A 23,206-nucleotide genomic window follows, 5' to 3' on the forward strand; every position below is an offset into this window, starting at 1 on the left:
CTGATGTTTCCTCTCTTTTTCTTCTTTGCAATAATTGCAGTCCGATCAACTGCTGCTCAATATTCATCAGCTCCAACTTTAACGTAATACCCATTTGGGCAATGTGGGCGACTCTAACACAGAAGTATGTCGTACTCAAGCATGCCGGACACGGCCCTTGTGGTGAGGCTTTCAGCAGTGTGACTGCCCCCTGGTGGCTGGCTGCAGTATAGGTAAAAAAATCCGTCTCCCCCAGTCAAACTTTAAAAAATAAATACACGTCGTATGAATGTTTCTCCCATCCGTATGCTGTGGTGATATGTAGTTAGTATTTGACTGTTTTGTGTCCAAGTTTCTTTTTCGTTAGTTATTAGAGTTTAAAAAACGGGGTTTTACTTCCGGGTTTCCTTTGATTCACAGCCGCCGTGGAGTGAAACTTCAGAGGACACACAGCGTCTTGTGACGTTACGCTGTAGGGCGGAGCTTATTACAGTGGCTTTACAGGCTCTGGCTGCACAATGGCTGCGCCCAGGAGAGGGATTTTTTGGCTTCAGAATTGTACAACGGGAAGAGGTGGAGCAACGATGTCCATTTTTATTTACAGTCTATGGTCGTACTTATGATGGCGTCCGCTTCTATAGCATAGCTACAACAGAGTCAGCGCAGAAGCATAAACCAGGGTTCATCCAGATTCATTTACAGGAAATATACGAGGTTGCAGAAAATAATGCGCTTTTTGTGCTATACTGCAGCCGATCAGTAGGGGGAGCAGCATTTGTTTTAGCTTTTTTTTTGGGGAGCCGCCATGTTGGCCATGTTTTTGAATAGTGTAATGTAACACAAATATCAGTGATTAAGTCATTTTTTAAATCTCTCTAGCTTTTGGTTTTGGATATCTTCCTTTTGGCTCAACAAACAGCTCGGCATTCATCAATGTGCCATGGCAATTTTTATGTGCACCAGTATTTTGTTTTTATTTAATATCATCTTTTGGGTTAAACTTCCTTCTTAATAAAACTTTGTGGGCTATTTGCTTTTTGCTGAATATTTTTGTGTCTGCAGGCAATACTTAGTCACCGTTCCTGCAGTACTTGAAGCGGGAACAGAAACCAAGTTCTGTATGAGTCTTCTGCAGCCCGACGAGCCTCTGGTCATTAAAGTCACACTGAACTCTGGAGAAGAAGAGATAACCCTCCTCGAGTTACCATCCAGCGTGGAGTTTCACCGATGCTTCAAGTTTCAGGTCAGCTCTTTAAATCTCATTCTGATTAAGGAGTGACGAGGCAGGTTCTTCATCAATAATTAAACAGGTGCTTAGCTGATTTATCCGGGTACTGTTCCCTCCCATCAACTTAAAATAAAATCTCAGAAGTCCCATTCACCTCAACGTGAGGTGAACACAGTCCCAGCAGGTGTGTCTAACATGAGTCTGGTCCTGCTGGAGGTTTCTGCCTGTTAAAGGAAGTTTGTCCTTGCCACTGTGACTTGCTAAATGCTGCAAAGTGCTCTGCTCATGGTGGATTAAGATGAGATCAGACTGAGTCCTGTCTGTAAGAGGGGACTGGATCTGATCCTGTCTTGATGTTGGGTCTTTGTTAATAATAGAACATAGAGTACGGTCTAGACCTGCTCTGTTTGGAAAGAGTCTGAGGATAACGTTGGTGTGATTTGGCGCAATATAGTTAAAGATTGATTGATTGATTGACCTTGTCTTATTAGACCGTCATTCGATTCACTCCCTGATCTCTTACATTTCTGCCACAGGTACCAATGGTGCAGGGTAGCCAGCTCACAAACTTCAAGGTGGTGGTTAACGGAAACTGGTTTGATTCAGAGGAAGTCAGGAAAGTCAGGATTGTAGCCTTTCGACCCATGACCTTCATCCAGACGGATAAACCCCTGTACCTGCCAGGTCAAACAGGTAACAAGAGCATGACATAGACACTTTATTTGCACAATGTTTACAAGACGATGCTAACGGAAACCAATGTTATCGTCACAATGTTTACAAGATGATGCAAATCGTGTAAAGGATTTTATATCTAAAAGTACATGAAGTCAAGTGCAGATTTGATACTGTAGATCTTACCCTGACTTCCGATACCATGAGGAGACATAACATATTAAAGGGGCGACCTAGGCCTGGTTGTTTGAGGATTCCAAAATCCTAAATCTCTGAAAAACAGCCCACATCAATGACAAGAGGCCTTTAATGTGTTTAAATGTGCTTTAATAAAAACTTTCTTGTCAGTTCATTTCAGAGTCGTCACCCTGGACTCCACATTCAGAGCTGCCAGTCAGCGGGTGAGTTTTGAACTCTCCCTGCTTTGTTTAGGACCCAATTCAAACACTTACTGCTGAGTTAGCTTGCTGTGATACTGCTGCAGCTTATTTATACAAATGTGCTCTTTAACCTCGGCTTTAGTGAGTCACTATATAAATACTCCTGTTTAAGCTGTGTGTCAATGATGGAATAAAGCCCCATGAGGTAAACACGGATGAGGTTAAGGTCCATTTATCCGTTTTTGTCAATTACAGAATAATCTGAAGCTTCAGATGCATCTAATTTTCTTTCATTCATATCAGAGTGAGCTGAATCATGTGTATGTATTCCGTCTGGCTTTTATGTAGAGTTTAACAGTTTTATTACTTTAATGTTTAATATTGATGTATCTTCAACTCATATCCTTACCCCTTTTTTATTAATTTATTTTAACTATTTATATTCTTTTTTATTAATTTGATGCTTTAACTGGGCTGGATGTTCTCAGGGTTATTTATTTTGGTGGCTTTTAAATCTGCTCTTTAAAGATTTGAATTGTTCTCTTTTCTTTTACAGTACGACACCATTGAAATCAGGGTAAGGGATAATCAAACCACAACTTACATTCTCGGCGGGTAGACACTCAAACGATGGACCAATTGGCACAAACGTACTGTGAATACATGCTTTTCTCTTTTATTGTCATTGAACAGGATTCAAACGAGAACCGGGTTGGCCAATGGCTGAACACCACATCTAATGGGTCAATATTGCAGCTGTCTTACCCTTTAAACTCTGAAGCTCGTGAAGGAAGTTACAGGGTCATTGTTTGGAACAATGGATGGAATGAAAATCACCACTTCAAGGTGGAGAAAATGAGTAAGTTACACCACCTCCACTCACAAAACAAAAGAACAAGTTTGTAACGAGTGGAGGATGCTAACAACCGGTCTTTGTTCTCAGTTTTGCCCAAATTTGATGTAACAGTGAAGGCGCCTGATGAAATAAGCATTGGACAGGATCAAATCGAAGTGGAAGTCTGTGCAAAGTAAGTAAGTCGTACGACTTGTAACATATTTGATTTAAGATAAAGGAACTCTTTCAACAACAACCCTTGTTTTTTTCCAAAACTCCAATCCAATCAGATACACATTTGCGCGACCTGTGCCAGCCAGTGTTGAACTTAATATGTGCCGACCTCTGAATCCAGAAGTTCAACTCAAAATCACAACAGAGCCGTGCTACATGAAGACTAAGCAGGTACAACTGTAGATTCACAAGACTCAGAAACACAAAGAAACAAAAGAAAGGACACTTCTGATACAAATACAGAACATATTTTTGGTTGGCCTACTTAGTCCTAATGTTTAGTCCTTTTAATCCTTTTAATGTTGCAAATGGTGCCTCTTTTTAGGACTGCATTAAAAATCTTTGTTTCTAGTTTCTGATTCAAATTTGGAAACCAAACAGGGACAGCATCACCTTTGATCCAGATATCAAACCATCACCATCCAACCCATTATCTAACCTGTCTTCAAACTTGTGAAATACTGCTGCTTTTTCAGGAGTCCAGAGGCTCAAGATTTGACTCCTTAGGTTCCCTTCTTGCTTAACTTTGAGGAACTGTTCTCTAGCTTATTGTTTTGTTGTGACGTTTAAGTCCGGTGGAGAAGTAAGCAGCCTCTTGGCCATGGTAGGTGAATGAAGGGCAGGACTTTGCTGAAGGTAGTACTGTAATCATTCTTGACATGTTGTAGGAGGTTGACTTTTTAAAGCTCCAATGAGTGGCTTTTATTTGGTCATGAAATACACTGAATTTAATATTAAACATCTTCATGAGCTGCAAATGCAAACAAGACCAGCATCATAAGGATTGATTGTTTCTATATTGTTTCATTTTTACATTCAGGGACCATTGTAATGTGTACTTGTCAACTTCAATGCCAACTAAATATCAACCAAAGGGAATTTATCCTGATATCAAGATGTGTCAAGGTTTGGTGTGAAAAGATAAGGGATGAGTTGATTTAGTGGGTCAATGCTTCTGTCCTGATAGCAACAAGTATTTTTGCACATCTGTTAAACTTTTTTATATTTTGGGTTCAACGTAGGCAGAGAAGAATGGCTGTGCCAGGTTTAATTTTGAGATGTCAACCTTCACAAAACTGGGCTCACAGGCAACTCTGGATAAACTGAACATCTTTGCTAAAGTGATAGAGGAGGGAACAGGTACGCTCCAATCATCAGATTTTGAAAACAGACGTGTCAGGACATAAAGTTGTAATATGACTGCCTTTTTATTTATTATTTTACAGGTATTTCCCGCATAAAGTTGAAAGTTATAAAGCTTTCTCATGTTGTTGGAAAGCTGTCATTCATCGACACACCCACGTTTCTTAATGAAGGATCAGTAGTGGAAGGAAAAGTATGAAGACTGTTTCTTGGTGTGATTAATACAGTACTCATACAAACTGTGCTTCCTCTGTACTAAATCCTTTTGTCCTCAGGTTAAAGTCGTTGCCTTCAATAATGAACCTGTGCCTGACATGCTGGTGCATTTGTGGCATCATGATGCTTGGGGTAATGCAACTCTGCTTCAGAACCTCACAACTGACAGCCATGGTATCGCTACTTTCACATTAAATACAACCAACTACGATGACCCAATCGAACTAAGAGTAAGTCAACAATAACAGTGGTCGTAACAACAAGGACCACCAGCTACAAAGAGCTAACGTATGCTCTGACAACTTCCACTATTTAGCTGGTGAATATCTCTTCTTCTCTACAATCCAGGCAAGCATCGAACAAGGCGGAGACCAAAACCATCTCTCCAGAATGCCTCATTATGAGAGTGCAAGACACACTTTATTATATATATATATATTACTGCCGCCGCCGCCGCCGCCACTGCCGCTGCCGCTGCCACTGCCGCTGCCACTGCCGCTGCCTCCACATAAAACTAAATCATTCAGCTCTCTGGAGGTGAAGCAGAAGGTGGAACAACTTCACTGTGACAAAGAGGAGAACTTTTCTATTTTCTACACTTTGGTGGGAGAGACTCGAGCTGCAGTGGATGTGATGTATCTGGTGAGAAACATTTCAGTGTAATCCAGTTTGTCTGGGTTTCTTTGTGGTGCAACAATCGCCTGAAAAAAAACTAAATATGTATAAGCTGCTGCAACCATGCCCATTGAGTCCGTACACAAGCTTCGGATTATTTCTCCAACATTAAACTTGTAATGGCTCCCCTGGGATCCTGTGTACCACATTTGGTGATTCTGCAAGTATTTTAAGCCTTTCAAAAAACTACTTCCTGTTTAATGGCGATCAATAAATTGCTGTGGCGACAGCTCATGTGCTTCACAGGGGTGTTGGGGAAAGTCCTGGGATGTACCAAGACATTTTTGAGCCATGTCGGACTGGCAGTGGTTTTGTGGAAGCAGTAACTTCCAGTTGTCAGTTGGTGGCGCTGTGGAGCTTGAAACATTTTTATAAATTGACGTGTTTGGGCTGGGACCATAGACTGTAAAAAATAGGGACCTAGGACCTTCAAAAGCAAGAGTTTTGTTGCAGACATGCTGATGTTTGGCTGAGCTAGAACAGTTTGAAATTTTATGGTGAGACATGATGACAGAATCGAAATTTGCTGCACCATTATGACTACATCTCTAAAGAAAAGTCAAATTTCTTGTGGCACATATCAAGACCATCATAGCATCAACATCTTGAGTGGAAATGACGCCAATATGTTCAAGGGTCTTTGAGTAAATGCCCTTAGAGTAGCAGCGTAATATGTTCCTGCTGCCACCAGGGGGCGATATGACAGTGATTAGATATTACCGTATGGGTGGGTTCAGACCATAGACTGTATAAAATAGGTTCAGACCTGGACCCTCCTCATGCATGGTGCGTTTGTGTCAGAGCATGCATGGCTGACATAAAAACTATTCCCTGTTTTTGGTGAAACTCTACACTCTGAGGGCTCGCTACATGCTTCAGGATTTTCATCATTCAGGTCTCTTTTAGCTGCAAAACCTAATTTTAATTGAATCAGTGGAAATGGATTAAAAGGGTTTATTCTCGACAGTTATCCAGAATATCTACTTCCTGTCGACTTTTCACCACAACGTTAATAGACTTTCTTTAAAATCTCGGGGAGCTGGATATATGTACAAAATATTCTCTCAAGGTGAAACTGCTGGACTCATATGGCCCACTATTGGGGGACAAATTCTCCCAGCCCATATTTGACAACAATGAGTTATCACATTTTTCACCAGGTCTGGTGCACAAAAAAACACATGCAAAAATTCCAGACTTTTTGTCTATGTTAAGGGAACCAAATTAGGGATTTTGTACGGAATCAAATATAAAGTAACCGATTACAATATGGTCCTCGCAGCCCTGCTGCTCGGGCCCTGATAATTGAATGATTTTACATTTATCTCTCCAGGTCTTATCCAGAGGAAACATTGTCATACAAGGACATCAAAAGATGGACGTGCACAATGACTCTGGTGGGTGAAGATGGCTTTGAAAATGTACAAAACAGAATCCATCTGCCAGTTCTGTTTTGCACATAAAAGAACTTTTCTGAAGTATATTCATTTGAAACTTGGTGTCGAACAGGAGGAAACAAACCATGACGAGATTATTCAAATAAAATTTTAGGTGCAAATGTTTAACTTTGTTGTATCATGAAACTTAAGTCTGCAAAACACTAACTCACAGAAGTTCTGTTCATTTACCGTAACATGCATTTGTTTTCTGTTCCAGTCACTGAAGGCGAGATATCCTTAACGTTGAAAGTCACTCCAGACTTTTCACCTAATTTCCACGTTGTGGCTTACATGGTCCTCCCTAATGAGATCGTGATTGCCGACAGTGCAGAATTCCGTACTGAGAAATGCTTCAGCAATAAGGTCAGTGTGAAACTGTAAAGGTCTTTAAACACTCATTTGAGCCTGATGAATATAGGGATCAGGTTTTGGTCTAATGCTAAACTGTTCACCTCTGTTAGCCTACTGTACAAAAGATTAGCGTTTATCAAAGTTGACCTTTCTTATCCCCTGCCTGCAGGTGTTCTGCCTTCACATTCATAAGGCAGTTTGAAAATATTACACCTAATAGGCCATAAACTGCAATATCAATTTAACGTCAGCACAATCATCCAAGTCAAAGATTTACTATGTGGAAGTAGAAAAATGACAGCATTTGTTTTAAGTTGAATTAAATTAGAGTCCTGACTTACAGTTTTAAAAGAAGTGGTAGTTTTCAGAACCTATGTACAGAACTACTTGTATACGTTTGTGTGTGTGTGTGTGTGTGTGTGTGTGTGTGTGTGTGTGTGTGTGTGTGTGTGTGTGTGTGTGTGTGTGTGTGTGTGTCTGTGTCTGTGTCTGTGTGTATGTCTGTGTGTATGTCTGTGTGTGTGTCAGGTATCCTTGGGGTTCTCTCCAGCTTCAGCTATTCCAGGTGAGGAAGTCACCCTGCAGGTGTCGGCTGATCCGGGCTCCCTGTGTGGTGTCAGCGCTGTCGACCAGAGCGTCCTCATCGAGGAGCCTGGAAAAACTCTGGATACAGACAAGGTCGCTTTTATAATACCATCAATGTTTTTAATATATCTTGCTGAAAGTAGAGCAACACACAAACCCCTCATTCACACTGTACAATATTCATTATTTATATTGTTCTGTATGTACAGGCATGATGCATACATTTGATTACTCAAAACCTTGACCCTCACTTTTCTTTTCAGATATTTCATTTGTTGCCTGACAAATCAACTTTCATCACTGATGAAGATGATGAACCGTGTTTAATTGTGGGACCCAGAAGATCTAAAAATAGACACAGAAGACACAGCAGTGAAAGCGGTGGTTTTCCAGTTTTTAAGGTAATTTCCTGTTTCAACAATTTTCCAGTTACTGTTAAAATGTAAGTGTCGTACATCTGTGTTCCAGGTTTACAAGTCTTAGAATGTATGAAACCTATAAACTGGTTATCATTTCTCTGCTTCAGTGGATAGTAGTGAAATTCAGGAGAGACATCTGGCTGAATTTTGGGTGTAATAACATACCTGATAGCCTGCTGGCTGCCGTAAGACAGCTAATGTTAGCATGAAGCAGCCTCCCGACTTACAGGAGCTTTTGGTGTTGTTCCTGTATATGACAAAAGAGGTGCACTTTGTTAGAAAACTATACAAGCATCAATTCATACAAGAAACATTACCATAAAGTTACCTTTCAGCAAGCTAACATGATCAGCAGGAACTTACACCTTTCTCACTGTATTTATATAAACACAGTTGAAGGTTCATTTCTGCAATATTACGATCTCCAATATTTTTAATTTTCAGAGTATCGATATTACTTGAACTTAAAGGTCCCATAAATTCAGCCTCTGTGGAGGATCTGCAGCCTCACAGTTTCCTAGCCTCATTACCCGTGCAGTGATTTGAGTGGGCTGACATGCTATGATAATTGGGTGCTGCACTGACTGAAGGGGCAGGGTGCAGACCGGTGTAGATGGATGCAGGCAGAAAACCACCAAAACCAGCTTTGTGAGTGCAACAGAAGAACCTGCAACAGTACAAAACACAAGTCAAGAGGGCGTAACTGTGGATGTGTTACAGCTGCTGTAACATCAGTATGGGGTGCTAACTTTATGTCGTTGGCCCTCATTGTTGGAGCAGTCCAAGGTCAAGCGGTTGGTGACAACCCTAGTGCCCCTCTGGATTTCCACTACAAACGTCTTTTAGTCCACGAGCAGTGAAAATAATTAAATTGTTATTATTCTTTGTGTTTGTAGGACATGCATACTAGGAACACAGCAAAGCAGCATTTAAACAGCATTTGAGCCTACTACGCTAAGAATGATGTCACAGGAAAATGGCTGTCATTCAGATAATGTGAATAGATACTAAATCACACTTTGCACTGACATGTCTGTATACTGTTTTTTTATTCAGAGACTGGGCCTGAAGGTGGTGACAAATATGTACACCAAGCTACCATCATGCCTGAACTTCAAAGGGAAAAAATACTACGACAGTAATTCCTGTGAGACATCTCTCTTTGCTTAATCAAATAAAGCATGCTGACTTTGAACAAGCATCAGTTTAGGAAAGCTCAGGATTCTAAGTTATTCCTCTGGTTTTGGTCCAGGTCTAGTTTATGGTCGCAGTAAATCGGACATTGGAAGTTCAGAAAGAAGTGGTCTGATGTGGGAGAATAGGATCCGTACTTTCTTCCCAGAGACCTGGATATGGAACCTGGTGGAGGTTAGGTGAGTTTTCCGTCGGAGCCTCACAGCCATGGTTTTTATGTTTATTTAAATAGAAAGTCAATTTTAAAGGACAACCTCACAGAAATAAAATGAATTATTGATCGTTTCTACTGTGCAGAGGAATTGTTTCAGTGGATATAACTCACACGATGATGTTGATATTTTCTGCATTATTTGGGGAACAATGGAAGGAGAGAAGTTAAAAATGCTCTATTTGAGTAGAAATGTTGAAATCTGCCGTGTTACACTTCTGTGTCAAATCGGCGCTGTAGCCGACATACTTGTGCGTGGATGTGTCCTCGTAGCTCTGCAGTACTATCCCTGATCGCTTGATGTTAGTGTTGTCTCGCTGACAGACTGGTCGCCTGTTTCCGGCCTCGCTAAGTTTTCTAGGGTTTTTTTTAAACAATGATTCCAAGCGTATTATGTTCATTTCCAATCACAGGGCTTGCGGTCCGCGTCGTTTCAATGTATAGTTCAATTGTGGAGGAGGTGCATGGGTGTGTCCAAAAAGAACTATTCATCCCTACAGCGTAGGGTGTGCCGTCGATTCAATGCGGAAGAATAAACCAGGCTTGATGTGTTCCTTCTCCAACATGTAAAGCCTGGTTTATACCTCTGCATTCATGATGTGCTCAATACACACCTTTGAATAATCAAAGGACTTAATCCAACCTCTTGGACGAGCAAAGAGCTCCGCCTCCTCCTCGTGTCAAAGCCGATGTTAATGTTTACATGTTTTTATGTTGTGGAAGTGCCTTTCTTACATCCGCCTTGGAGAATATGGCTGCAATGACCATCCTCAAACTAATAAATAAAATGAAGTTGTTTTTCTGTTTTTGAGTGGAGCAAAAAGCCCTTTTTTCAAGAAGATGAAATATTGATTTTGAAAATTCAACATATAACTTGAATACTATAAGCCTTGTTTATTGTAATACACGCCGTGACAGTGTTGTTGGTTTAAAAGCAGTGATGAGTAGATGGTAGGTTTTGGGATCCGTGACAGGGCAGATCTAAAGACAGTTCATTTAAATTTCCTGTTTCTCCAGTGAGAACAGTCTTGAACACCAACCAAGCCTTGATATATCTATCAAGCTCAAAGCAAGCACAGAGGGTTCACTGAATCTAACTTTGGTTACATGTATGAGCAGACCTTGCAGTAAAATCTTAAGATAAATCATCTTTTATTATTTCAGAAGGGTTGTTGTATTTCTTTCATCTTATTTAATATAAGTTTGTTCCTCTAACTCAGAGTATTTATCTTTGTCTCTCTACCCATCCAGAGAGTCTGGATCAACAGAATTGTCCCTGACCGTCCCCGACACCATCACCACCTGGGAGACAGAGGCTTTCTGCTTGTCCCCGCAGGGTTTCGGCTTGGCTCCCCGAGAGACGCTCACAGCCTTCCAGCCCTTCTTCCTCAAGCTCAGCCTGCCGTACTCCATCATCCGAGGGGAGAACTTTGAGCTGAAGGCGACTGTCTTCAACTACCTGTCCAGCTGCATCATGGTAATCAGTTTTGTTCCAATTAATAATCCTGTAACCACCGCCTGATGTGCACCAGGAGTTGCTGTGCTGCACTTTATGAGGCCTAGGCTGAAACTGTGAGCACACTTGTGCAGTTATCAGCATAGTGTAGCATTGCAGTACTGCCTGTAACAAGTAGATGGTGCTTTGACTGTAATGATGTTCTGAGGGATTGTTCATCACAGATCATTATAGAAAGAGTTGTGATCACAAGCATGTTAAAAACAGTTTATGAGAGGAAATACCTCGTGTCCAACAGGTGGTGCTATTCCTATGAGCAAACTGAACACGTAGAGGAGTTCAGGCTGGGACTGCGATGAAACATATCAAATTTGGAAGAGATTGGAGATTGTACTTAAAAGTCAGTACCATGTTTTTCCAGAAGGTGGCGCTAAGACTGTATTAGAGAAATTAACCCTAGATGTGTTGAGGGGTGGACCTTCATCATGAATGTGAAATTTGAATGAGATTGAATGCTGAATGATGGAGCTATAAATGTTTTAGTTTCATGGCGAGACATCAAAGTTTGAGGCGTCGCCAGAGCCACACCCCTTAATGACAGGTCACAGAGTGAGCAGTGATGCTTCATAAAGGTGAGAGGAATTTTTCTGAGCACATTAGATGAGAACACGATCAAAAGAGGAGGAGCTATACATCATAAAGTAACACATGTGAGTTCCTGTTGCCAGTAGGAGGCGCTATACGATATTAGTGAATATCAGCAAATGGGTGCATTCAGCCTGGAGCACTTAGCATGCATGATCGATTTGGTCCTGATCCAACAATGCATTTGAGTGTTATAAAGGTTTAAAGTTTTTGGCAGATTACCAGTAAAACCTCAAACTTGGACCCTCTGCCACGCCCACACCTTTTGTCTTAGGAAGATCCCTTTAATAACTTTTCATGTTCAATGTGACTACTACATGCTTAGCGATGTACAACTTAATTGGAGAAAAACTGAACAACATGTGATTTCCTGTTGCCAGTAGGGGACACTATAAGATATAGCTGAATATTTGCATACAGATGCGTTCAGGCTGCGACAGTTATCCTACATGAGTGTTTTGGTCCTGATCCAACACTGTATGTGAGAGTTATTAGGGTTTTAATGAAGGTTTGAAGTTTTTGGCAGATTGCCAAAATGACCTCCAACTTTAACCCTCTGTCACACCCCCACCCATTGACATAGAAATTTTCTTTTGATAACTTTAAATGGTCAATATGTTTGCTACAGAATGTGTGGGGTTTGAACTATGGCAACTTCTCTTAAATACATACCCTTGCGAATTCAGGTGTCAGTATTTCAAAAAAAAGATGGCTGACTTCCTGTTGGGATTTCACCATGACGTTAAGAGGCTTTTTTGTAGGTCTTGGCATGATGGATATATGAAAAAAACATCATGCATGTAGATTGAACAGTGTTGAGCGGCTGGCCTTTTGAAATGTGAAGGCGGCGCAATTGAGCCATTTTTGGGACTTTTTGCACGGGATCAAAAGAATATCAAAATTTTCACCAGGCCTGATGAGTGTGTCAATTTTGCTGAGTTTTCAGGCATGTTGTAGGCTCCAAAAAGGCCATTCACTTTGGGGGTCGAAAGAAAGAAAGAAAGAATCTAAATCAACAGGGTTCAGAGAGGGCCTTCACCGACCTTGTCGGTGCTCGGGCCCTAACTAGAAGGCTGTACACTATATAAACTAATATTAAAGAAACAGGTTTACAACATCAGTACCTCTCTGTCTGTAAATACAGTTGCTTATGTTTTACAAGACACATAAGAGCACAAATTCAGAGGAAAAACTGGTGGTTTTCTGTTAATCTGTTACAAACAGCTCTTTTTTTTAACATCGTGTCTTCACATCACGAGAGGGACTCAGGCTCACCACTCCGCCTTAGCTCCTCTTGAAACAGTTGCTATTTATTTCTGTGACACCATTTTTAAACAGGCAGGAAGAGAAAAAGTCTTTTAACTTGTGTGGAATGGATGAAAAAACAGACGTATGTAACAAAGGTTGATATAGAAATGTGGTGTGGGTGCTGAAATAAAATAAGAGGAACCACCTTTCAGGACGTGAAGCTCTTTTTTTATAATGTGACCACTTTTGATAAAGTTTGTGCTCTTTAACAGGTCACTGTCAGACCAGCGTCCTCCTCGGACTACACCCTCACCCCTCTCTCCGGGGAACAGTACACTTCCTGTCTTTGCGCTACTGACCGCAAAACTTTCAGCTGGACCATGTCCCCCTCAGCCTTAGGTAAAAACCGCGTTTGTTGTTGTGTACAGAAATGATGTCTACTACATTAAAGATTTGTAACTTCATTCAGTATCCTCAGATATTAAACAGCACTTCAAACTCTGGTTTAGATTTTCTTGTGATTTGCATCTAATACAATCAGGGTGCCCTAATGCCCAACATCTGATTGTAAAATATGACATTAAATTGTAAAATATCTGATTTAAAATATGACATTAAATTGTAAAATATCTGATTTAAAAAATGTAATTAAATTGTAGAATATCCAATTTATAGTCATTAAATTGTAAAATATACCATTTAAAATATGACATTAAATTGTTAAATATACCATTTAAAATATGACATTAAATTGTTAAATATACCATGTAAAATATGACGTTAAATTGAAATATATCCGATTTAAAATATGATATAAAATTGAGATCAAGAAAGAAAGAAGGTAACATTAGCTAAAATATTTCATTTAAACTCGGTTTCTTAAAATAAATTAGTTTTTGAAAAATGTTAAAAGTTTCTTGTTAAATAAATAAAAACTTATGTTTAAAATGGGTTTACGTCCGTTGGTGTTAGTGAGTAGTGTAAGCACCTTAAAGAGGAGTAGTATTTGAGCATTGGACACAAAGAATTTGTTTGATATTTAAAGGTTGGGCTGCAAAATGATAATCATGATTATTTTCAAATACGGCTACAGGTAGTTTGTATGAGGTTTCTATCAGTCAATAAAAATGCACTTAAAAATGCACTTCCTTTCATAAGACACTCAAGGTATCATCCCTTTATTTATGGAAACAATGCAACACCCTGGGAATTATGGTGATACACATCTTTCCTCCTCTAGGTGTTGTAAATGTGACCGTGTCTGCCGAGGCGGTGGCGTCCCATGCGCCATGTGACAATGAGATTGTGAGTGTGCCAGACAGAGGTCGCATTGATGAGGTCACAAGATCCCTGATAGTTAAGGTAAGTTCATTCAATAACGATTAAAGAAACGTAACTGAAAGCCTGAAGTTTCATCATTGATGAAGCAAAAACAATGCCGTGTTCTTTTCCTCCTTTTCTTTCAGGCCGAGGGAACGGAGAAGACCAAAACCTACAACTGGCTGCTCTGTCCAAATGGTCAGTACGGCTCAGACCAGGTGTTTTTATTTCCTGAGCTGTTAGTTTGACAGCCAGGTGTGTTGTTGTGCCTACATTATATCGTGCAGAGCTGTATCTGTTTTTCAATGATGTTTAAATTTTAGTTAAGCAGTTTTTTGCTCTGCAAAATCTAGACATTTCAGTCAAAACTGAGTGAAAGGACTGATCCGTTCCTGGTGACATGTAGTTTACTTTGGCACTGCAGGGATCAGAGAAAGTGCATAAATAGATTCTTATGACAGAATTTAAAGCAGAACTAGCTTCTTCATCTCGATGTGAGAGTTTGACACTTTCGATAGTTAACTTAATCTAGTTTATTTAAATGTTTTTTTGTCTGATATTGTTCCCAGGAGAGGCTCTGTCGGAGGAAGTGGAGCTGCAGCTACCAGAGAATGTGATCCCTGGATCTTCTCGAGCTTCGCTGTCTGTGCTGGGTGACATCCTGGGCCGGGCCCTGAAGAACCTGGATGGACTCCTGGAGATGCCGTACGGATGTGGAGAGCAGAACATGGCTCTCCTGGCCCCAAAAATCTACATTCTTGAGTACCTGAAGACGACACGGCAGCTGACCCCAGCCATCAAGGAGAAGGCTGCAAACTTCCTGACCAGTGGTAAGAGCATGTATGCTGCATCTCTGTCACTGCAGGAGAATTTCACTCCCCCAAAAAGCTTGTGCAGAGACTTGGACTTGGTTGACCAGGAAGTGCCATAAACCACAACGAGAGCAACATGATCCAACCTTTGCAGAGAACTGCACGTTTTTTTTTACACAGGGCTGGTTTTGGCGAGAACGTCAGGAGTGTTTTATTGAATAAACTACTCTCAGAATATAAAATGTTAACATCTTCTGGACCTTTTAAAATCGAAACGATAATTTCTGATATAACTCTTTACAGGCTACCAGAGGCAGCTAAACTACAAGCACGTTGATGGTGCCTACAGCACGTTTGGAGAAGGAGAAGGGAACACCTGGTGAGAACAAGTCTTTCTGTCAGCAGACACAAATAACATGTCATGTCAGCCTCAAACTTCCAGTGTAGTGTGAAACTGTTAAGGGTGTTATGGATGACTTTAAGCAGTTTGACACAGCCTCATCATACAGCCACAGTCTGCAGTGGACAACAAAGGTGTAGCTCAAGTGCTGACAGGGAGTGAATACGATGCGTTCCTGCATCTTCATGACTGCAGACAAACAAAACTCTTTACAATACATTTCAGCCCTTGTTCAATCATCCACAGGCTGACTGCTTTCGTGCTGAGATCCTTTGTTAAAGCGAGAGCGTTCGTATTCATTGACACAGCAAATATTGGAGAGTCAAAGACTTGGCTGGAGAACAAACAACGAGAAAATGGCTGCTTTGAACAGTCAGGAAAACTCTTTCCAAGTGCAATGGAGGTATGTTCTTGTTGTTTCTTCTTTTACGGCTGGTTCTAATGTTCTATGTTCTCCATTGTCATGATTTGAATGCCTCCTGGTTCTTCCTCCTCACAGGGCGGCGTGTCTGATGAAGTGACGCTCAGTGCTTACATCACCGCAGCCTTTCTGGAAGTAAACATGCCGGTAACTGTAAGTATAAACTCATGTTTTAGCAACCCTTCTATCAGATCAACAACATCTAAAATTGGAGTGGAGTCATTGGTTGAACAGATGGAGGATTAAAGCACACATTGTTTTTTAATATGACTTCTTCTGCACAGGTTTGTTTTATGACCTTATGTGACATCTAATAATTCAAAGTGAGATGAGAAGATATCTTTCATACGGTCTTTCTTGTCCTTCTCAGAATATTGTAGCACAAAGAAGCTTGTCCTGCCTCAAGGAGTCCATCGGTAACCTGAGCAGCAACTATACCACGGCTCTGCTGGCGTACGTCTTCACCCTGGCAGGAGACATGGAGACCCGAGCCCTCCTCCTGAAGCACCTCGACACAGTGTCCATACAGCAGGGTGAGTCATCAACATGAAACACATGTTATCACACCGGGGACTGAGCTGCCGTGTAAGTGTTCAGGTAGCTTACTTTGTGTCTGTGTAAAGGTGACACCCTTCACTGGTCTCAGGGAGAGACCGACGCATCGACCTCGATGTCTGTGGAGATCAGCTCTTATGTGCTGCTGGCCATACTCAGCGCTTCACCTACAGCTGAGGACCTTGGATACTCCACCCGTATTGTGAAATGGCTCACAGGGCAGCAGAATGAGTATGGAGGCTTCTCCTCCACACAGGTACGTCATAAGTAGCTCTTTTTTAATTCATCCTGTTACGTGTTGCTCTAATGGGCTCGCACCAGCAGAGGGATAAAAATGTCATCAACCACATCCACTTTCTGTCACGTTGGAGAAAAACTGAGGAGATTCAAGGTTAAGTCCTGGTGAAAATGTTGTCCGTTTCCAATCACACGGCCCAGACTGTATAAATAATAGACGTAGTCTCTGTGATGCCACCCGTCTCTTCCTGAAGCCCTGTTTTGAAGCTGATCGTCGACGGGTGCCATGTTGGAAATGCTGAACTCAGCCTAACTTCTGTCGAGTGAGTGTGAGGTTAAGAGGCGGGCCTTTGGCCTTTTCACTAATCAAGTCTGCCACACTCTTATTTGGGCGAAACTCGTAATATCTTCGAAAATAACAAGTTATTAGAAAAAATTCACCCCGTACAGTGTGTGCTGATAAAGAAATGAGCTATTCACACCTAAACTGTTTTTTTGAACCAGGCTGTAAACATGTTTATTTCTGCTGCAAAGATCGTCTTCATTGAACGGGTGTGTATGTGGTTTCGGGTGTTTCTCCGGCCAGCCTCTAGTGGACGCTCAAGGAACTGCAGTTTATAACACTTCCACATTAGCTTCATATTTGAAGACCGGAGGTTACCGCTACTTTCTCTCCTCATTTGTGCACAGGAAACTATGTTGAGCGTATTAAGTCAAGGTTGGAGATGATGGATGTTCAGAAGCAGTTTTTTTTGCGAAGAAGAAGAGAGAGTCTTCAGAGGTCGTGGAATGCAGGATATACGTTGCTACCCAGTGTACCAGTCACAAAGCCTGCAGTCTGCAAAGTTTCAACTTGTAGTTCGATTTTTGAGGTGGTGCATGTCGGGCTTCATGCATAGGAACATGGCGATGAGGCCCTTGTAGCCCTTGAAGTTTAAATCATACTTTATATCTCCAGGGCAAAGTTTTCTGCACACCGTCAGTAAAAGTCTTTGGATTAACACAGCTTCAGTCACAGAGTGTTGAATTTTTGTTTGAACACATTTTCTATGACATCCAGAGGGAGTCATTCAGCTGCTCTGTTAGTGTCCTGAGAGTTCAGAGAATCCAAAGCTCACCTTCATAACCATCATCCCCCTCATTACCAGTGATGAGTGTGAACGCCCGTGCACACCTTCAGCCTCTCGCTCACAGGTGTGGGAGGAAATGTCTGAAGGGAACTCCCACTCTCTGTCCTTTAACTTTCAGTTTGCAGTAAAGTTTATTAGTAATGAAACTTCCTCAAGAGCGTTTACCTGATGAAGGGATAAAGAGCTGAAGCTTGTTTTCTAATAAAGTTTATTACGGCTGTAATGAGCGTGTGCAGGAGTTACATCACTACAATGTTACAATGTTACAATGTCATTTAGCAGACGCTTTTATCCAAAGCGACGTACATACGAGAACAAGAAGAACACAAGCAAAGATCTAGACAAGAGGAAACAAGATCAGTAAGAGTAACAAAGTGCTTCAAGTCAATATGGGTGCAGGTACTGCCAAGCAGTGTAAAGGCAATGCACAAAAATAAGTAAGGAATTTTTTTTTTTTTTTTTTTTTTTTCAAAATAAGGAACATCTACAATGAAGCAACCAAACCATTTAAGACCTTCCATTATCATCATTAACAATTAACATCACCACAATAATGACCAAAGTACCAAGTGCTGGGTCACTCAAGAGCTGAACACAGATTCCCAGAGTAGAGCAGGACAGTGTGAGTCAACTGTAGCTGGAAGACATGATCTGCCACTGGGGACAACAGTGGAGAACAGTCTAGCTAAGTGCATAGTGCTTCCTAAAGAGCTGGGTCTTTAGCTGTCTTTTGAAAGTAGAGAGGGACTCTGCAGATCGAATGGAGTTGACCAGTTCATTCCATTTAGGGGCAAAAGAAGAGAAGAGTCGAGCTAGTGATTTTGATTTTGAGGCCTTGTGTGCTGGAAGCACTAGGCGCTTTTCAGAGGCTGAGCGTAGCGGGCGAGAAGGGCAGTAGACCTGGATGAGGGGTTCCAGGTAAACTGGAGCGGTTTTGGTGACTGCTTTGTAAGTCATGATTAGAGTTTTGTATCTGATGCGAGCTGCAACTGGAAGCCAGTGTAGCTGCATGAGCAGGGGAGTGACATGAGCTGTCTTAGGCTGGTTGAAGACCAGACGTGCTGCTGCTGCGTTCTGGATTATTTGCAGAGGTTTAACTGTGCATGCAGGGAGGCCTGCCAGTAGAGAGTTGCAGTAGTCAATGCGTGACATTACAAGAGCTTGAACCAGGAGCTGTGTTGCGTGTTCTGTCAGGTAGGGTCTGATCCTCTTGATGTTATAGAGGGAAAAACGGCAGGACTGAGCAATCGAGGCAACATAAACCTTGAAGGTTAGCTGGTCATCGATCATGACACCCAGATTTCAGGCAGACTTAGTGGGCATGAGGTTTTGTGATCCAAACTGGATATTGATCTGTGGGTCCATAGAGGGACTGGCTGGAATGATAATATTCACACCTAGACTGTTTTTTGTACCAGGCTGTAAACATGTTTATTTCTGCTGTAAAGATCGTCTTCTTTGAATGGATGTGTATGTGGTTTTGGGTGTTTCTGCGGCCAGCCTCTAGTGGACACTTGATGAACTGCAATTTTTTACACTTCCGCATGAGCTGCAATTCTAAATCATCTTTATTTATAAAACACTTTTCAAAACAGGGTACACAGGGCCTAAAGATTCAGCCATCCCCTCATATAGCCATCTTTGGCAGAGCCCTGCTTGATTTGGCTACTACAAAAACGCAAAACAATGTGATAGCCTTTGTGTCCCTGGTTGCCCGGAAAATAATCCTCTTGCTCTGGAAGTCTTCTCAACCACTCTTATTTAGAGTTTGGCGAATCGATGTTTTAATTCTGCTAAAATTGGAAAAGATAAAATTCACAATTAGGGGCTCATCGGATACATTCTATACCCACTGGAGGCCTTTACTTGATTATGTAGACCGCCTCCCTCCCAAGAAGCTGCCCCCATAGGCGAGGGGACATCGCCTGGAGGGGACACTGGATATAGGGGTGATGCTGGCTGATTTAGGCTATTTCTGACTGGGATGCGGGCAGCAAGCAAAACTAAGACCAAAACTTCTTATGATTGACATCTTGTATTTCTATTTATTTGGTATTTATTTATTTATTTATTTATTTACCACTCATCATTTGATTGTATTGCATTTTATTTAATTTTGATTCTTTATTTTCCTAACTTGGGCTTGGGGGAGTAGGGTGTTGGGAGGACAGATGTGTTCGTTTGAAACAGAAAAAGACTGTTAACTATGATACTGTATTGACTGCACTGGAATGATTTTGCAAATAAAAACAAAATAAAACAAAATAAAACAGGGTACACAGTGCTTTACAAATAAGAAAAAAAACTAAAGATATAAAAGAGAAATGTGAGAAATAGAATAATTTTGGATGAATAAAGCCAACCAAAAATATAAAATATAAAAAATATAAAAACAAATTATAGAATTGTAAAATCCTGCCAGAGATCCTGCCTAAAAGAGGATACAAACATTTGGATTAAAACACGTTCAGGTGGCATCTCCTATAAAAGCACATCGATGTGTTTTTAAAAGATCTCATCGGGGAGGAAGGCTACAACAAGACGTTTTTAAACTGTCTAATAAACCAACAACAACAACAAAAACAACAGAACTCACCCTGTTGCTTCAAACACATCCCCATAATGGAGACTACTATGATGGGGTTTAAATGTTCTTGTTAGACTGCTTCTGTACGGATGAGTCTTTAAATTTGATGAGGCCCAGTCCTTCCTCTGTGTGTGTGTGTGTGTGTGTGTGTGTGTGTGTGTGTGTGTGTGTGTGTGTGTTTCAAAGGACACAGTGGTAGCTCTTCAGGCTCTTGCTCTCTACTCCACCAAAGTATTCAGTCCAGGAGGATCCAGCACCGTGACGGTCCAGTCTCCCAGCGGCCCGCTGACGTTTGATGTGAACCCCAACAACAAGCTGCTCTACCAGGAGGAGGCGCTGACAGACGTGAGGGGAGCGTACAGCCTGGAGGTGAAGGGAACAGCATGTGCTTCAGTACAGGTCAGTGGAGGAAGTTAGTGAACGTGGTGAACTCTACGGAGCTGAAGTGGTCGTATTCATGCATATTTTGGGATCTCCGTCTCAGTAGATGTGTGTCTAACATGAGTCTGGTCCTGCTGGAGGTTTCTGCCTGTTAAAGGAAGTTTGTCCTTGCCACTGTAACTTGCTAAATGCTGCAAAGTGCTCTTCTCATGGTGGATTAAGATGAGATCAGACTGAGTCCTGTCTGTAAGATGGGACTGGATCTGATCCGGTCTTGATGTTGGGTCTTTGTTAATAAAGAACAGAGAGTACGGTCTAGACCTGCTCTGTTTGGAAAGAGTCTGAGGATGACGTTTGTTGTGATTTGGCGCTTTATAAATAAAGATTGATTGATGATCTAAATCACAGATGGGTAAAAATTTTAATTCACTACAACAGCTTCAGATAGCGGTCACAAAACTGGTCTGCAATGGCGTCCTGATGAAAGTTTTTGTGTCTGACATCTTCACTGATACGATCCCTACAAAGAAAGTGAAACCCCCGACAGCTGTTCCATCGCTTCCTTCCACTGGACCTTCTGGTCTTCTTTGCCTCATCCAGTTAGCTTATTTGTTGTTAGTGAGTCCCTTTAGTGCTTAAATGCTTTGTTTATATTTATATTAACCACAACAACAAGAAACAAATCCATCGTGGCAGTGGTAGACGAGCAATTCCTGTGTTCTGCAAGAAAAAATGAGGTTTTTTCTTGATGAAGTCTGGTGGGTTTGAAGAGAGCGATATAAGGGTTATCTTTGGGGTCTTTCTCTTTCAAGTAAAGGTTTATATCTGCAGAGATCCTTTGCTGTTATGTTGTCTTGAAATAACTCAAATCAACAAGCGTGTGAGCTACTTTACTCCCCTGTAAGGATGACATTTAAAGACAGTCAAGCTGCAACCTGAGGAAATCTGAACTTACTGCTCACTTACACTTGAAACTCAAACGCATTAAAACCTCTCCTCTGTTCTCTGTTTCTAGATCTCTCTTCACTACAACATCCCGATTCCTCCTCAAGCCTCGTCTCTCCGCGTGGAGGCTGAATCTTCTGCAGACTGCATCAGAACATCCAACAGAATTGACCTGAAGCTGAAGTCGAGGTAAGTAATCATCACGTAGATGCAACAGCGGAGGAGTATTGCTGTTCTAGGAGAAGTGACCTCTCTTGCTGTCGATTATTGGAAACAAAGAGAAAACAACTTTCATATTGTCCCAATCACAGAAACTTCAGATCATTGATCACTACAAACATGGTGATCATGGAAATCAAAATACTCTCCGGGTTTCATCCGGATCCGGTGTCTTTGAGAATGGTGAGTTATCACAGAAACTTGAATGTTGTGTCTGTTGTTTGAGTCATAAAGAGGCCGTTCTCCTCTGACTGTATACTCGGCAATGGGAAGCTCCAATGCTGCCTAAAGGCTCATCAAACTTCCTCTAGGTTTGCAAACGTATGCATGTACGCTTACCACACTCAAACCGTCACTTCCCACATACTCCCATGTGTCCTCTATGTTGTGATGGTCGTTACACAATGCATTCACTGGAGGGCCACTCCACTTCTTCCACACTGCCGTTCAGATGACACTGAGCTTGGACGAGGTAACATCATATATACACTACCGTTCAAAAGTTTGGGGTCACCTAGACAATTTTGTGTTTTTCATGAAAACTCACACTTTATTTATTAAATGAGTTACAAAATGAATAGAAAATATAGTCAAGACATTGAGAATGTTAGAAATAATGATTTCTTATTTGAAATAATAATTTTGTCCTTCAAACTTTGCTTTCATCAAAGAATGCTCCCTTTGCAGCAATTACAGCATTGCAGACCTTTGGCATTCTAGCTGTTAAGTTGTTGAGGGAATCTGAAGACATTTCACCCCACGCTTCCTGAAGCACCTCCCACAAGTTGGATTGGCTTGATGGGCACTTCTTGCGTACCATACGGTCAAGCTGCTCCCACAACAGCTCAATGGGGTTGAGATCTGGTGACTGTGCTGTCCACTCCATTACAGACAGAATACCAGCTGCCTGCTTCTTCCCTAAATAGTTCTTGCATAATCTGGAAGTGTGCTTTGGGTCATTGTCCTCTTGTAGGAGGAAATTGGCTCCAATCAAGCGCTGTCCACAGGGTATGGCATGGTGTTGCAAAATTGAGTGATAGCCTTCATTGTTCAAAATCCCTTTTATCTTGTACAAATCTCCCACTTTACCTGCACCAAAGCAGCCCCAGACCATCACATGACCTCCACCATGCTTAACAGATGGCGTCAGGAACTCTTCCAGCATCTTTTCACTTGTTCTGCATCTCACTAATCTTCTTCTGTGTGATCCAAACACCTGAAACTTTGATTCATCTGTCCATAACACTTTTTTCCAATCTTCCTCTGTCCAATGTCTGTGTTCTTTT

General features: G+C 41.4%; 1 protein-coding gene across 1 annotated transcript; it reads left to right on the forward strand.

The window, feature by feature from the left end:
* The first annotated feature begins 1,069 nt into the window (after positions 1–1,069).
* On the forward strand, positions 1,070–20,744 carry LOC117825314 (alpha-2-macroglobulin-like). Its single transcript, XM_034701089.1, has 28 exons — positions 1,070–1,222; positions 1,744–1,900; positions 2,231–2,283; positions 2,819–2,839; positions 2,956–3,121; positions 3,206–3,290; positions 3,388–3,502; positions 4,354–4,471; positions 4,558–4,667; positions 4,750–4,920; positions 5,039–5,332; positions 6,699–6,762; positions 7,022–7,167; positions 7,684–7,833; positions 8,004–8,141; positions 9,216–9,306; positions 9,412–9,532; positions 10,816–11,041; positions 13,186–13,312; positions 14,154–14,275; positions 14,380–14,431; positions 14,803–15,063; positions 15,349–15,424; positions 15,692–15,848; positions 15,945–16,019; positions 16,237–16,399; positions 16,490–16,677; positions 20,608–20,744. Exons 1-28 carry the CDS (start codon positions 1,100–1,102, stop codon positions 20,635–20,637), a joined length of 3,600 nt encoding a protein of 1,199 aa, XP_034556980.1. The 5' UTR covers positions 1,070–1,099; the 3' UTR covers positions 20,638–20,744.
* The last annotated feature ends 2,462 nt before the right edge of the window (positions 20,745–23,206 follow it).

This window comes from Notolabrus celidotus, chromosome 14 (genome assembly GCF_009762535.1).
Source record: "Notolabrus celidotus isolate fNotCel1 chromosome 14, fNotCel1.pri, whole genome shotgun sequence".
Classification (NCBI taxonomy): domain Eukaryota; kingdom Metazoa; phylum Chordata; class Actinopteri; order Labriformes; family Labridae; genus Notolabrus; species Notolabrus celidotus.

Coding starts and splice junctions, on each gene's coding strand:
- LOC117825314 (XM_034701089.1), top strand. CDS start 1,100: ATGAGTCTTCTGCAGCCCGACGAGCCTCTGGTCATTAAAGTCACACTG. Junction 2,284..2,818: donor TCAGAGCTGCCAGTCAGCGG/GTGAGTTTTGAA, acceptor TTTCTTTTACAG/TACGACACCATTGAAATCAG. Junction 3,503..4,353: donor GCTACATGAAGACTAAGCAG/GTACAACTGTAG, acceptor GGTTCAACGTAG/GCAGAGAAGAATGGCTGTGC.